Source organism: Bos grunniens, chromosome 6, assembly GCF_055505025.1.
Source record: "Bos grunniens cultivar Pamir isolate PY7600 chromosome 6, Bosgru_T2T1.0, whole genome shotgun sequence".
NCBI classification, from domain to species: domain Eukaryota; kingdom Metazoa; phylum Chordata; class Mammalia; order Artiodactyla; family Bovidae; genus Bos; species Bos grunniens.
This window is the reverse complement of record NC_141170.1, coordinates 34,513,680-34,528,552: the sequence shown is the minus strand read 5'-3', so window position 1 is coordinate 34,528,552 and position 14,873 is coordinate 34,513,680. Positions and strand designations below refer to the sequence as shown.

The following is a 14,873-nucleotide window of genomic DNA, read 5'->3' as shown; positions in this document are numbered from 1 at the left end:
TTTGGTTAACTATGCCACTTATACAACTATATAAAAGTATGCTTTATCTTTCTGTTTATGACATTTCTAAGCTTATTTACTAAGACTCTCAATGAGCTGTAAAACAATAAAGTGAAAAAACATTTCTAAAGTCAGAGCAAAGTTACTTGACTGTTTCTTTTCCTGACTAATATTTTGACCTCTATAAAAAAAGACAGAAAATAAGCACTGGTTTACAATCAAAATGGATTATTAAATAATCAAACAAGATCAAAAGAGCAAAAAATTCTTTTAAACTTTATCTGTTTTGTAATAAAACTTAAAAAAAAAACAGTGTCAAATCTGTCACCTATAAAAAACTTCAAATCAGGGAACCTGTTTTTATATTCTTAGATGTTTCTAAAATTAAATATATGATACATCTTGATTATAAAATGAAAAAATATTGCCCATGATTCACAACTCAGATTTTAACATCCAGAATACAAAAATAATTTTTATATTAAAATAAAATTATGTATTTTTCCCTGTTATTCCCATTATTTGATAATTTGAGAGATTCTAATAAAATAAAGATACTACGCTTGTAGATACTACGCACCATTTTCTATTTTTCTATTTAACACAACAGAGGATTTAAATTTGAATCAGTATAACAACACACCTGTATGTGATGAGGACGAAATAGGAACTGTCTATTCAAGTTGGATTTTTCTATCAAGTCAGGATCTGTTACTGTAACCTAATATCAAAGAAAAAAAAAATGCCTGAAATTACATAAGAGATACGTTTAAATTGACTTCGTTTTCCTCTGAATGACTAACTCCCACAAGTTATATTTTGCCTGGTAGAAGTTATAATAAAAAATACTCAAAACTGGTTACCAATACTACTGTTTTTATACTTATATTTAAAGATAATATTTTGGAAAAGGCAATGGCACCCCATTCCAGTACTGTTGCCTGGAAAATCCCATGGATGGAAGAGCCTGGTAGACTGCAGTCCATGGGGTCGCCAAGAGTCGGACACGACTGAGCAACTTCACTTTCACTTTCCACTTTCATGCATTGGAGAAGGAAATGGCAATCCACTCCAGTGTTCTTGCCTGGAGAATCCCTTGGACGGAGAAGCCTGGTAGGCTGCAGTCCATGGGGTCACACAGAGTTGGACACGACTGAAGCAACTTAGCAATTAAAGATAATATTTAGCATAGGAACATGTCAAACAAAATAGCTAAAATCAGTCGCAGATCCTGATCAAAACAACTTTTTTCTTCATAACAAAATAGAGGCTAAATATCACTATCACATTTTAGAAACACGTAATGGGTTAGTCATAGAAGATTCGGCTCTTTTTTTTCTATACATGTTTATTTTCAATCTCGACTGAAAAGAACACTTACATGTTTCAATTTGAAAGGAACTCTTGCTAAAGCAGAGGTATACAAACTAGAGTGCAGGCAGCTGTTTTTGTAAATAATTTTTACTGGAACACCATCACACCATTTGTTTAAGTATTGGTTATGGCTGTTTTTATACTGCAATGGCAGAGCTCAGTAGCTATGACAGACTTAACATCACAAACCTAGAACAGTTACAGTCTGGTTAAGAAAAAATTTGCATACCTCCATTTTAAAGGATGCAAGATGAAAGTAAACAGAGCCAAGATAATTTTAAAAGTAGTCATAATTCATTTGTCACTTAAGCTAGTATTTGTAGATTTCACTAGAAGCAGAGTGTGTTCCAGATGTTAGATGTTTACTGGTATTCAAACACATTTTCTTTTAGCTATTTCCCTGATATATACAGATTTTTGCTTTCAATGCTGCTGCTGCTAAGTCACTTCAGTTGTGTCAGACTCTGTGCGACCCCAGAGACGGCAGCCCACCAGGCTCCCCCGTCCCTGGGATTCTCCAGGCCAGAACACTGGAGTGGGTTGCCATTTCCTTCTCCAATGCATGAAAGTGAAAAGTGAAAGTGAAGGCGCTCAGTCATGTCCGACTATTAGCGACCCCATGGACTGCAGCCCACCAGGCTCCTCCGTCCATGGGATTTTCCAGGCAAGAGTACTGGAGTGGGTTGCCATTGCCTTCTCTGTTGTTTTCAATAGTTCTATGTTATTATGTGTTAGGTGTTTCCTTGAAATAGGAGGAAGAAAACCACAGAAAATGTCTTTTAACAGAAAGTTTAACCATAATTAATAAATATATATATAATAATTCTAATTATTGTGATTACTGATTAAAAGGGTTTTTCTTCCACTTCCCCCAAGCCCACTTTTTAATCCACCCTGTGTTTGTGGGGTTTTTTTTTTGTCTTCTACTGAATTGATCAAGTATTCTTGACCTGAACCCTCCTTTAACCACTCACCAACTGGTATGGAAGTTAAATCTCTGTTTTTATGCAGTGATATCCAAAATTTTAACATGTACATGTGACTTAAGATCTAAAATGAAACTCTTCATTTCCTCTAGAACAGTGGAAAATATCTGAACACTCCCTTCTATTTTCTGTGATATCAAGGAACATTTTACTTATTTTTAGCCATTTCATTCCAAAATGGTCAACATTTTAATTAAAGGTTTTAAAAATCAATGCTTATCTAAACCTAAGACTGTTGTCAAATGCTTCTACTTACCCTTGGCTTCACACACTGCCTGTATTAATCCCACAGTTCACTCACTGAGAACTAGTGATAATCTTTTATCATTTTACTTATCAGTTATCTTTAATTCTCTCAAAAGATAATTTAGTTGGATATAGAAATCTAGGTTGATAAGTCACTTGTACTATGAAGATATGCTTCCCTATCTTCAGGTGTGTACTTATTGCTGGTTAAGAAGTCTACCAAATAATCATTTTTTGTAATCTTTTTCATTTCTGCATTTGATTTGTTTGGGATTAATTTAGCTTTTTAATCAGAACACACTTGTCTCTTCAATTTTGCGAACTTCTTGTCATTATCCTTACTTCTTCCTTATCTTTACTCTCTGGAAATTCTACATTTATGTTAGACCGTGCATATGTATCCTCTTTCATTAAAAAAGAAAAAGACTCTCTCTACACTACATTCTAGGAATTTTATTTATCTCTTAGTCATCAGTTCTCACTTCAGCTACATTTGAATTTTAAGTTCACTGACTATACAGAAATTCTTCCTTGGCTTTTGGTAAAAATTTCCTTCCCCATCTCATGTTTTCATTACTCTATGCCTTTGGTCATTTTTAACTTTAGAGTCTGTATGTTACATTATTTGTAGCACTTCTATTTTCTGTATTTCTTGGAGAACTAATTCTTCTATTTTCATTGGCTGATTCTTTCAGGTGGTGGGCTTCCCTTGTGGCTCAGCTGGTAAAGAATCTGCCTGCAATGTGGGAGACCTGAGTTTGATCGCTGGGTTGGGAAGATCCCCTGGAGAAGGGAAGGCTACCCACTCAGTATTCTGGCCTGGAGAATTCCATGGACTACATAGTCCATGGGTCACAGAGTAGGACACAGTTGAGTGACTTTCACTTTTCAGGTGGTACCTTTTTCTAGAGATTTGTCATTTTCCATTGTGGACTGTCTTGAATGGATGTTGATTTTGCTGTATAGTCCTATGTACACTCAGTATGTATCACCATAACACAGTTTTGCCATTGTTTAATCTAAAGGTTTCAACACCCCCAAATTTGTTGTATTCTTTTATCTACTTAAAAATTTTATATGATAAAATTTTGGACCCATACACCAGCATGGTGCATGCTGAGCTGCAATTTCTCACAAATGACTTCCCTTTCTATTAATAGTTAATGTACCAGAACACTTGTGAATTACCACAGCTTTTAGGTCAGGGACTAATTTCCCTCTTGGTTCCTAGAACCCAGGGATTTCTCTTTACCTCCTTCTAGTTAAGTTTGGATACACATGTAAATATTTCATAAAAGACTAATTTACACAGTAAGAATAATTTATATAATATTTGCAGTAGGTTCAAGACTGCCCGATTAACTTATCTTGTTTTATTACTTAAAGTAAGTTGGTTTATTTACTATAGCTCTTTTCCTGACTTTTTATATGCTGATACGTATTATGAATTTCTAAGGAGTAAAGTAGGTGTTATTCAAACTTAACACAACCGAGGATTTTCTTTTCTTTTTTAGAAATATTTTAAAAGTCAGCAGAACTAATAGTGATTTGTGGAAAACAATTTAGGAAATGTTGAGCAAGAATGCTGTGTGGATTACAACAAACTGTGGAAAATCTTAAAGAGATGGGAATACCAGACTACCTGACCTGCCTCCTGAGAAATCTGTATGCAGATCTAGAAGCAACAGTTAGAACTGGACATGCAACAACAGACTGGTTCCATATCAAGAAAGGAGTACGTCGAGGCTGTATACTGTCACCTGCTTATTTAACTTATATGCAGAGTATATCATGAGACAAGCTGGGCTGGATGAGATATAAGCTGGGATCAAGATTGCTGAGAAAAATATCAGTAACCTCAGATACGCAGATGACACCACCCTCATGGCAGAAAGGGAAGAACTAAAGAGCCTCTTGATAAAAGTGAAAGAGGAGAGTGAAGAAGTTGGCTTAAAGCTCAACATTCAGAAAACCAAGATCCTGGCATCCGGTCCCATCACTTCATGGCAAATAGATGGGGAAACAATGGAAACAGTGACAGACTTAATTGTTTTGGGCTCCAAAATCACTGCAGATGGTGACTGCAGCCATGAAATTAAAAGATGCTTGCTCCTTGGAAGAAAAGTTATGACCAACCTAGACAGCATATTAAAAAGCAGAGACATTACTTTGCCAACAAAGGTCCATCTAGTCAAGGATATGGTTTTTCCTATAGTCATGTATGGACAGACTATAAAGAAAGCTGAGAGCAGAAGAATTGATGCTTTTGAACTGTGGAGTTGGAAAAGACTCTTGAGAGTCCTTTGGACTGCAAAGAGATCCAACCAGTCCGTCCTAAAGGAAATCAGTCCTGAATATTCATTGGAAGGACTGATGCTGGAGCTGAAACTCCCAATACTGTGGCCACCTGATGTAAAGAACTGATTCATTTGAAAAGATCTTGATGCTGGGAAAGATTGAAGGTGGGAGGAGAAAGGGATGACAGAGGATGAGATGGTTGGATGGCATCACCCATCGATGAGTCCATGGCATCACCAACTCAATGGACATGAGTTTGAGTAAGCTCTGGGAGTTGGTGATGGACAGGGAAGCCTGGCAGGCTGCAGTCAACGGGAGTCGCAAAGAGTCAGACGTGACTGAGTGACTGAACTGAACTGAGCAAGAATAACAAACTGTAGGAGGTCTGCCTATGACTGTAATAGTAAGCTTAATAAGCTATAAAACATGAACTATTCCACAAATTTTAGTCATTTAATTACTAGTAAGCACCATGGTAAATCTATGATATCACTACTGCAGGTACTACTACATTTTAAAGGCAAGCAGCATCAATGAAATATATTTTTATTTAAATATATGACATGATTTTCCAATTAACTCATATATATCATCTTAATTTATAATATATACCAATGTTTTTATTACTCATTCTTCTTTGATCACCAATTGAAACAATATCTGAGTACTCTGCAACTTTCTAATGTTAACTTCTCTCATCTTAAATATTTAATAAGAAGTAGTATCTAATGAAATAACAATATTAATGTGCTTTTTTATTTGAAAAGCCCATTCATATTTGATCTTCATAATTATGAGGCAAGTAGTACAATAACAGTTTCACAGTAAATTAAGAAAGAAAGTGAGGAGCAGAAAACTCAAATAATTTGCCACAAAGTTACATGAATTTTGAAAAATGATCAGGGTAGAATTATCCAAGTTGTAGCCTAATACCCTACCCTCAAAATCAATGCTTTGGACCCAGGCAGTCAAATATGGTTCAAAAACGGGCAGCCAGAGAAATATAACTTTTTAAGTCTCAAGGATTTATAACTTACCATTCCCTTCTGTTTGCCTGTGCCAACACCAAGCAAAGCAAAATTTTTTAACATTTCACAGCCTATGGCTCCACATCCTACCTGTGAAGAAGAAAAAATGTATCAGATTAAATAATATTAAAACTTCTACTTACTAAAGAGCAATTTCATCATAATTTTCTTCAAATGCTGTTATAATAACATACTTTTAAAAATGATGTGAATATTTAAAATAATTTTAAAATTATTTTATTTTAAAATATTTAATGGTTCATGGTATCATGAGTGTTTCAGCTAAAGAAAAAAAAGTATAAATCATAGAAGGAAAAGCATAGTATTTACAATTCTTTTAAACAGAAGACATTTTAATATTCCAAACAAAAGCCAAACATTGAACTCATTTTTTTATATAACATGGAAACAGCCAGCATGAAAGAGTGTAACATTCTAATTAAAAAGATTACTTGTTTGCAGAAATTTTTCTAAATTAATTTGATGAATATAACTATTCTAAGACTTTTAAATAAAAACTAACAATAGTTCTACATGTAAGTAAAAGCTCAGCAATAACTGCTGACTTTCAAAATGTTACTTAAAAAAGGAATATTAAAAATCAGCAGTATTTTTAGAACCAATTATAATAGTTATGGCAGTAGAAGAAGTTTTATGCTACTGAGGAGCTTCCCTGCCCAATGCACTGATCCACCTACATATTCTTACATTTGACAAGAAAAAACAAAGAACCTCCAACCACCCACAATTTTTAATATATTTCTAGAAAATCATTTAATGTTCAAAACTATTATATTTTAATTTTACATGTATTAATTCTTTAGATGATGGGTTGGTAAACTCTTTCTATAAAGGGCCAGACAGTGAATGTTACAACTACACAACTGCCACTTTTAAAGTATAAAAGAAGCCATAGACAATCTATGAATACATGGACTTAGCTGTGTTCTCACGAAAAACAGGCAGGAGGATGGATTTGGCCTGCAAGCTACAGTTTAAAAATTCCTGTTTTAAAAATTTCCTGAATATCTACTATATTATTTAGAAATGGTACTCCTTTAACAAATTAATGTGACGCACTATAGCAGTTTGACTGTACTGTTTATTCTCATCATTATTTCCACTTACTAAAAAGATATTCAAATTTTGTAGCTTCCGACATAAAGTGTCTCCAATGCAGGCTCGTAAGGCATCATATCTATCTCCTCTGGATAAAACAACACAAACCAAAAAAACAGAAAGGCATAAAAAAATTAAGGTTAGTTTCATTACTACTGGTACCAATTTAATGTTTTACTTTAAATAGAATACTCTTTAGGAGCGTCTTCCAAACTAACAGATAATTAATTTTATTTGAAAAAGAAAAAAAACCTCATAAAGAAATCAGGCTTTTCTTTCTTCCATTTGAACTAATATAACTCCTCATGACTTGAATGAAGGTGACTTAAGTTTATCTAGAAAAACATTTTTAAGGCAGGGATTTTACAAAGGTTCATAGAGAAGACTATGGATGGGCTTTGAAGTTGTTAACCGACTTAAATTGAAAGCAGAACTTTGGGTTACATGTATTTTTCGGAGAAAGAATTAATAAGCTTTGATCAGATTCTCAAAGAGATCTGTAACCCAAATAAGTGAAGAATGACTGACATAAATAAAAAATGCAGGTATCAACTGTTTTCATCTAAAATCAGAATGGTGTTTTGAAACTTAACCACTCTCAGGATACACAATTTAAAACTTTATATTCAATATTAATAAATTGTTTATGAGAAACTGCATTATTATGACAATCTATACATGTAGAGGAGAAAAGACTGCAGAAGTGAGTGAATTAGGAGAAAACACATCTAAAACAAATCCATGTTTATACAAAAATTCTTTAATTTTGGTGCTGCTTATAAATATAGAACTAAGGAAAAAGCAAAAAAATGTCAGTATTACCGTGGGAGAAATTCTTGTTGTTCAGGTTTGCTGAGGGATTCGACAAGATCTGCTGCTTCAATGTATAACTTAAAGCAGAATATAAAAACACAGCTTACTATGTAGAAAACTAAACTGCTAGAAAAAGTAATTCTCTTCTCTAGTATGGTTAAATCTGGAGGAATTATAAAAAGATAATATTTGATTCAGGTCATTTTAGCCATCTTACAGATGATACATCTAAATCTTAAAAGGAAATTTCACCTCCAAATCTATTTTCTATAACTACATAAACTTAGGAAGCATCATTCAATTTCAATTACATTTGAATAAATAATTTGATTTCTTAAGATAGGAAACTACCTATCCTGTACTATTTTCAAACTTGGGTATATTCTTTGTCACTTATAATTACTACATATACTATGAGGAAGTGATCTATGGAGTCACAATCTCAGCATCTAAAATAACATCAGACAGAATTTGTTTAAGTTAATGAAAAAAACTTGACCAGATGTTCAACACCGAAATCAGATTGATTATATTCTTTGCAGCCAAAGATGGAGAAGCTCTATACAGTCAGCAAAAACAAGACCGGGAGCTGATTGTGGTTCAGATCATGAACTCCTTATTGCCAAATTCAGACTGAAATTGAAGAAAATGGGGAAAACCATTAGACCATTCAGGTATGACCTAAATCAAATCCCTTATTATTGTACAGTGGAAGTGAGAAATAGATTTAAGGGACTAGATCTGATAGACAAGAGTGCCTGATGAACTATGGACTGAGGTTTGTGACACTGTACAAGAGACAGGAATCAAGACCATCCCCATGGGAAAGAAACGCAAATAAGCAAAATGGCTGTCTGAAGAGGCCTTACTAATAGCTGTGAAAAGAAGAGAAGCGAAAAGCAAAGGAGAAAAGGAAAGATATAAGCATCTGAATGCAGATTTCCAAAGAATACCAAGAAGAGATAAAAAACCCTTCCTCAGTGATCAATGCAAAGAAATAGAGGGAAACAACAGAATGGGAAAGACTAGAGATCTCTTCAAGAAAATTAGAGATACCAAGGGACACTTCATGCAAAGATGGGCTCAATAAAGGACAGAAATGGTATGAACCTAACAGAAGCAAAAGATATTAAGAAGAGGTGGCAAGAATACACAGAAGAACTGTACAAAAAAGATCCTCACAACCCAGATAATCATGATGGTGTGATCACTGACCTAGAGCCAGACATCCTGGAATGTGAAGTCAAGTGGGCCTTAGAAAGCATCACTACAAACAAAGCTAGTGGAGGTGATGGAATTCCAGTTGAGCTATTTCAAATCGCAAAAGATGATGCTGTGAAAGTGCTGCACTCAATATGCCAGCAATATGCCAGGAAAACTCAGCAGTGGCCACAGGATAGGAAAAGGTCAGTTTTCATTCCAATCCCAAAGAAAGGCAATGCCAAAGAATGCTCAAACTACCGCACAATTGCACGCATCTCACACGCCAGTAAAGTAATGCTCAATATTTTCCAAGCCAGGCTTCAGCAATAACATGAACCGTGAACTTCCAGATGTTCAAGCTGGTTTTAGAAAAGGCAGAGGACCTAGAGATCAAACTGACAACATGCGCTGAATCATGGAAAAAGCAAGAGAGTTCCAGAAAAACATCTATTTCTGCTTTATCGACTATGCCAAAGCCTTTGACTGTGTGGATCACAATAAACTGTGGAAAATTCTTCAAGAGATGGGAATACCAGACCACCTGACCTGCCTTGAAAAACCTATATGCAGGTCAGGAAGCAACAGTTAGAACTGGACATGCAACAACAGACTGGTTCCAAATAAGAAAAGGAGTACGTCAAAGCTGTATATTGTCACCCTGCTTATTTAACTTATGTGCAGAGTACATCATGAGAAACACTGGGCTGGAAGAAGCAGGAGCTGGAATCAAGATTGCCGGGAGAAATATCAATAACCTCAGATATGCAGATGACACCACCCTTATGGCAGAAAGTGAAGAGGAACTCAAAAGCCTCTTGATGAAAGTGAAAGAGGAGAGTGAAAAAGTTGGCTTAAAACTCAGCATTCAGAAAACGAAGATCATGGCATCTGGTCCCATCACTTCATGGGAAATAGATGGGGAAACAGTGGAAACAGTGTCAGACTTTATTTTTGGTGGCTCCAAAAACACTGCAGATGGTGACTGCAGCCATTAGATTAAAAGACGCTTACTCCCTGGAAGGGAAGTTATGACCAACCTATATAGCATATTGAAAAGCAGAGACATTACCAACACAGGTGTGTCTAGTCAAGGCTATGGTTTTTCCTGTGGTCATGTATGGATGTGAGAGTTGGAATGTGAAGAAAGCTGAGCGCTGAAGACTTGATGCTTTTGAATTGTGGTGTTGGAGAAGACTCTTGAGAGTCCCTTGGACTGCAAAGAGATCCAACCAGTCCATACTAAAGGAGATCAGTCCTGGGTGTTCATTGGAGGGACTGATGCTGAAGCTCAAACTCCAGTGCTTTGGCCACCTCATGCGAAGAGTTGACTCACTGGAAAAGACCCTGATTCTGGAGGGATTGGGGGCAGGAGGAGAAGGGGACAACAGAGGATGAGATGGCTGGATGGCATCACCAACTTGACGGACATGAGTCTGAGTAAACTCCGGGAGTTGGTGATGGACAGGAAGGCCTGGCATGCTGTGATTCATGGGTTTGCAAAGAGTCGGACATGACTGAGCGATTGAACTGAACTGAACTGATGGCTTAATTTGAACGTGATTATGAACACGAATAAATGATTATTTATTTAAAGATAGACTCTATGTTAAAAACACAATTTACATTTCTTATGCTGCTAAAAGATGACACCACCCTTATGGCAGAAAGTGAAGAGGAACTAAAAAGCCTCTTGATGAAAGTGAAAGTGGAGAGTGAAAAAGATGTTTAAAGCTCAACATTCAGAAAACGAAGATCATGGCATCCGGTCCCACCACTTCATGGGAAATAGATGGGGAAACAGTGTCAGACTTTATTTTTCTGGGCTCCAAAATCACTACAGATGGTGACTGCAGCCATGAAATTAAAAGACGCTTACTCCTTGGAAGGAAAGTTATGACCAACCTAGATAGCATATTGAAAAGCAGAAACATTACTTTGCCAACAAAGGTTCGTCTAGTCAAGGCTATGGTTTTTCCTGTGGTCATGTATGGTTGTGAGAGTTGGACTGTGAAGAAGGCTGAGCACCGAAGAATTGATGCTTTTGAACTGTGGTGTTGGAGAAGACTCTTGAGAGTCCCTTGGACTGCAAGGAGATCCAACCAGCCCATTCTGAAGGAGATCAGCCCTGGGATTTCTTTGGAAGGACTGACGCTAAAGCTGAAACTCCAGTACTTTGGCCACCTCATGTGAAGAGTTAACTCACTGGAAAAGACTCTGATGCTGGGAGGGATTGGGGGCAGGAGGAGAAGGGGACGACAGAGGATGAAATGGCTGGATGGCATCACTGACTCGATGGACGTGAGTCTGAGTGAACTCCGGGAGTTGGTGATGGACAGGGAGGCCTGGCGTGCTGCGATTCATGCGGTCACAAAGAATCGGACACGACTGAGAGACTGAACTGAACTGACTGAATAGCATTTGTCAAATTTAAATTATAAATTTACAAATTTTAATTATTAAAACTATTTGAAACTTTTAAAAACAATATGTTCAAAGTTTTTCAAAAAATAAAGGGCCTGAAAAGCGTCCTTTGATACACTCTTGCCAATTATTCTTTCTGATAACAGAAACCAAGGGTTTTTCATCCTGTGATGCTTTTACGCTATACAGTTCTCAAACTTTTATCATTCCTATGCTTTCTACCTTTAGAAGTTTATACTTAGATGCTAGGGAATCTGAAGATTCATGATGCCAATGTAACTCCATGGGACAATTCAAGAGTCCTGAAAGTGCATGACTGCTAAGCGAACAGTAGTGGAAATCAAATAAAAGGAGAGAAAATTCACCCCCTTACTCTCACAAACGAGAGAAATACATCCTAGAATGCAACTCTGGGTTAAATACCAATATCTTCAACAAATGATCTTGTCAGTTTCTATTATAGAATTAAATTGTGGTCGCACATCACACCCAATTCATGCATGAAAATATATTTTTGCTTTTATATTGATCAATACTATGTTGTAACTTAGAATGTGTTTATATGGGTAACGAATTCAGCCTTAAGTATAAAAAATATTAAAATAGAGAACTAACCCACTGGCACAAAGGAGAAAACTTCCCTGTTACAGCTTTCAGTACTTCTTGGCTGGCAACGCCTCCTACTGCTGCAGCAAGTGGGGGTAAAAAGCCTTGGGCAGTCCAAGAAAGCCAACGCACGATGTCATAATTTACTTCAGGCTGAAACACAAGCCACAAGAGACAGTAATTTTAATAGTATTCTTATGGTATATGCAAAACTGCAATGACTTGATGTGAGAATATTTGTAGTTTAACTTTTAAAAGAGCTACTCAATTTCCAGAATAGTTTTTAAATCCTAAAAAAAGTCCCAATCTCATAACAAAAGATCCAACTGCATGTCAGTTAACTTAAACAGTATTTTTCTTGACCAGTACCCATGCATTTTTGTTTTTTGACTCTCCACGTTACACTAGGGAACAACTTAGAATTAACTAGATTATCAACCATTTATAGTTCTTGTTAGAGAACAGTTCTGTGATGTTAATTAGCCAGAATTTTTAAAGACACATTTTAATGAAAAACATGGTAAAACCTTGAACCAGATAAATAAAAATAAAATGGTCCAAGGATAAGAAGGGGTAAGGAGCTATCATTTTACGTTAAGTGGTACATAAAAAGTAAAACAGTAACAAAATGAGGCAATGTATTGTTAGAAAAGGCAGTTTACAGAAGCAACTAAGCTGGTGTATCACAACTGTTGAGCCTGTACTCTAGAGCCTGGGAGCTGCAACTACTGAGCCCACGTGTTGCAGCTGCTAAAGCCTGTGTACCCTCGATAGTCCGCATTCTGCAACAAGGGAAGCTACCAAGATGAGAAGCCTGCATACTGCAACTACAGAGTAGCCCCCATGTGGTGTAACTAGAGAAAAACCCACGCAGCAAAGAAGACCCAGCACAGTCAAAAATAAATAAATAAACAGAACTCTAAAAAAAAAAAAATCTTAAAAGAAAAGGCAGTTTAGAAAAAAAATCAAGAGTAATGGCACTTTTACGTACTAATCTAAGGGCCACTCATCACAAAGTTCTCATTATCATACTTAAAGATGATGTTTTTCAAAATATAATTTATTAGTATTTTTAAGGAAAAAATGGAGATCTGGATTTTAGAGCTATTATTTTAGCACAATTTCTTATTTATCACAAAGATCTCTTCATGAGCTCTGGCTTCTCTTTCTCTTCTTATTCTTTCAATATCAGTAACTGTAATCTTAATTTAAGATTCAAGTAGGGATCAATTAATCTCTTGAAATTCTACATGAAATAACATTATTTGTGTATTTAGAGGGGAATACTGTTAATTCTAAACTCCTTCTGAGAAATGCTTCCCTGGTGGTTCAGATCTGCAGATGCAGGAGACCTGGGTTCAATCCCTGAGTCGGGAAGATCCCCTGGAGAAGGGAATGGCTACCCACTCCATTATTCTTGCCTGGAGAATCCACGGACAGAGAAATCAGACAGGCTACATTCCATGGGGTTGCAAAGAGTTGGACATGACAGAGTGACTAACACTTTCACTTTCTTTCTGAGAAATGCACCAGAGAGCACATGTGATTTCAAGTCTTATTTAAAAGCTACAGTAGTCAAGAAAGGATGGTACTAGTAGAAAGACAGAAACAACCAATGGAAGACAATACTGAATTCAGAAAGAGCCGTGCACATATGTGGTCAATGAATTTCTGACAAAGAAGCCAAAAAAACAATGAAGAAAAAACTGTCTTTTCAATAAACAGTCTAGAATTACTGGATATTCTGATACAAAAAATTAACTTAGTTCTATGCCTGACAAGGTAGAAAAAGATGAATTCATAAATTTACAAAACTGTACACAATGAGTTCAAAATGTATAATGATGTACACTGTGCAAGGTCTATAAACACAAACTCACAACACAATCAATCTTCTAGAAGAAAATAAAGGAGAAAAGCTTTGTGATTTTGGCTTAACAAAGGCACAAACCGTAAAAAAGAAAAAACTGATGAATTAAACTTTATCAATATTAAAAACTTCTGTTCCTTGAAAGACATTGTAATAACATGAAAAGACAACCCACCGACTGGAAGAGAATACCTATAAAATGTGTATCTTATAAAAAACTGATTTCTATATATAAAGAACTCAATCAATAAGAAAACGATCTAATTAAAAGAGGCAAAGGTTTGAAAAACTCAAGTTGAATTTAATGTCAAGTAACTTGCCTACTGTCAAAGAGTCAATAAATAGCAAAACTGGAATTTGAAGGCTAAGAGAACATTAATATATAGAAAATTTCTATGTTATACAATTTTTGACACCCAAACTGAATATTCACCTTCTCTTCCAAGGTTTCACTTATAGATGTTGCTAGTTTCAACAGTTCTTCTGAATCTTGTTGGCACCTAGAATTCAAAATAAAGCACCTCAATGTCAATTTTCTCAATAGCTAATTGAAATTTAAGAAATATGTTAAAAAACTGGACTTTTGCCAACCATGTAACACGAAGTATTTACTGACTTTAAAGACAGCTGGTTTATAAATACATTCCTTCAAAATCAGGCTCATTTAAGAACAGTTTATAAGTAAGAATTTAGTTTTAAATGTACAAAGCAAAAACTTTTTACAACAATATGTAGAAGGTAAAAATTATATAATGGATTTATAATTCAATAGTTCTCAGATTTTTTTAAGTTGTAGCTTTTGAAGACTTCAAAATAGGAAAAATTTTATTTAGTATAACTCCATTTTTATAAATTGATCTTTCCACTTCTAGGAGAAAAACAGGCTAGGTCAGAAGTGTTTACACAATT

The 14,873-nt window shown here is 35.6% G+C and overlaps 1 protein-coding gene across 1 annotated transcript in view; it reads right to left on the bottom strand.

Moving 5' to 3' along the window:
- Positions 1–14,873, bottom strand: part of UBA6 (ubiquitin like modifier activating enzyme 6) — an 87,277-nt gene that overhangs the window by 23,785 nt on the left and 48,619 nt on the right. Inside the window, exons 13-18 of the mRNA XM_086405579.1 lie at positions 14,398–14,464; positions 12,104–12,247; positions 7,874–7,941; positions 7,061–7,139; positions 5,942–6,022; positions 644–721 (exon numbers count right to left, since the gene is read on the bottom strand). Of these exons, the coding sequence (XP_086261705.1) occupies positions 644–721; positions 5,942–6,022; positions 7,061–7,139; positions 7,874–7,941; positions 12,104–12,247; positions 14,398–14,464 (517 nt within the window). The remainder of the gene's footprint in view (positions 1–643; positions 722–5,941; positions 6,023–7,060; positions 7,140–7,873; positions 7,942–12,103; positions 12,248–14,397; positions 14,465–14,873) is intronic.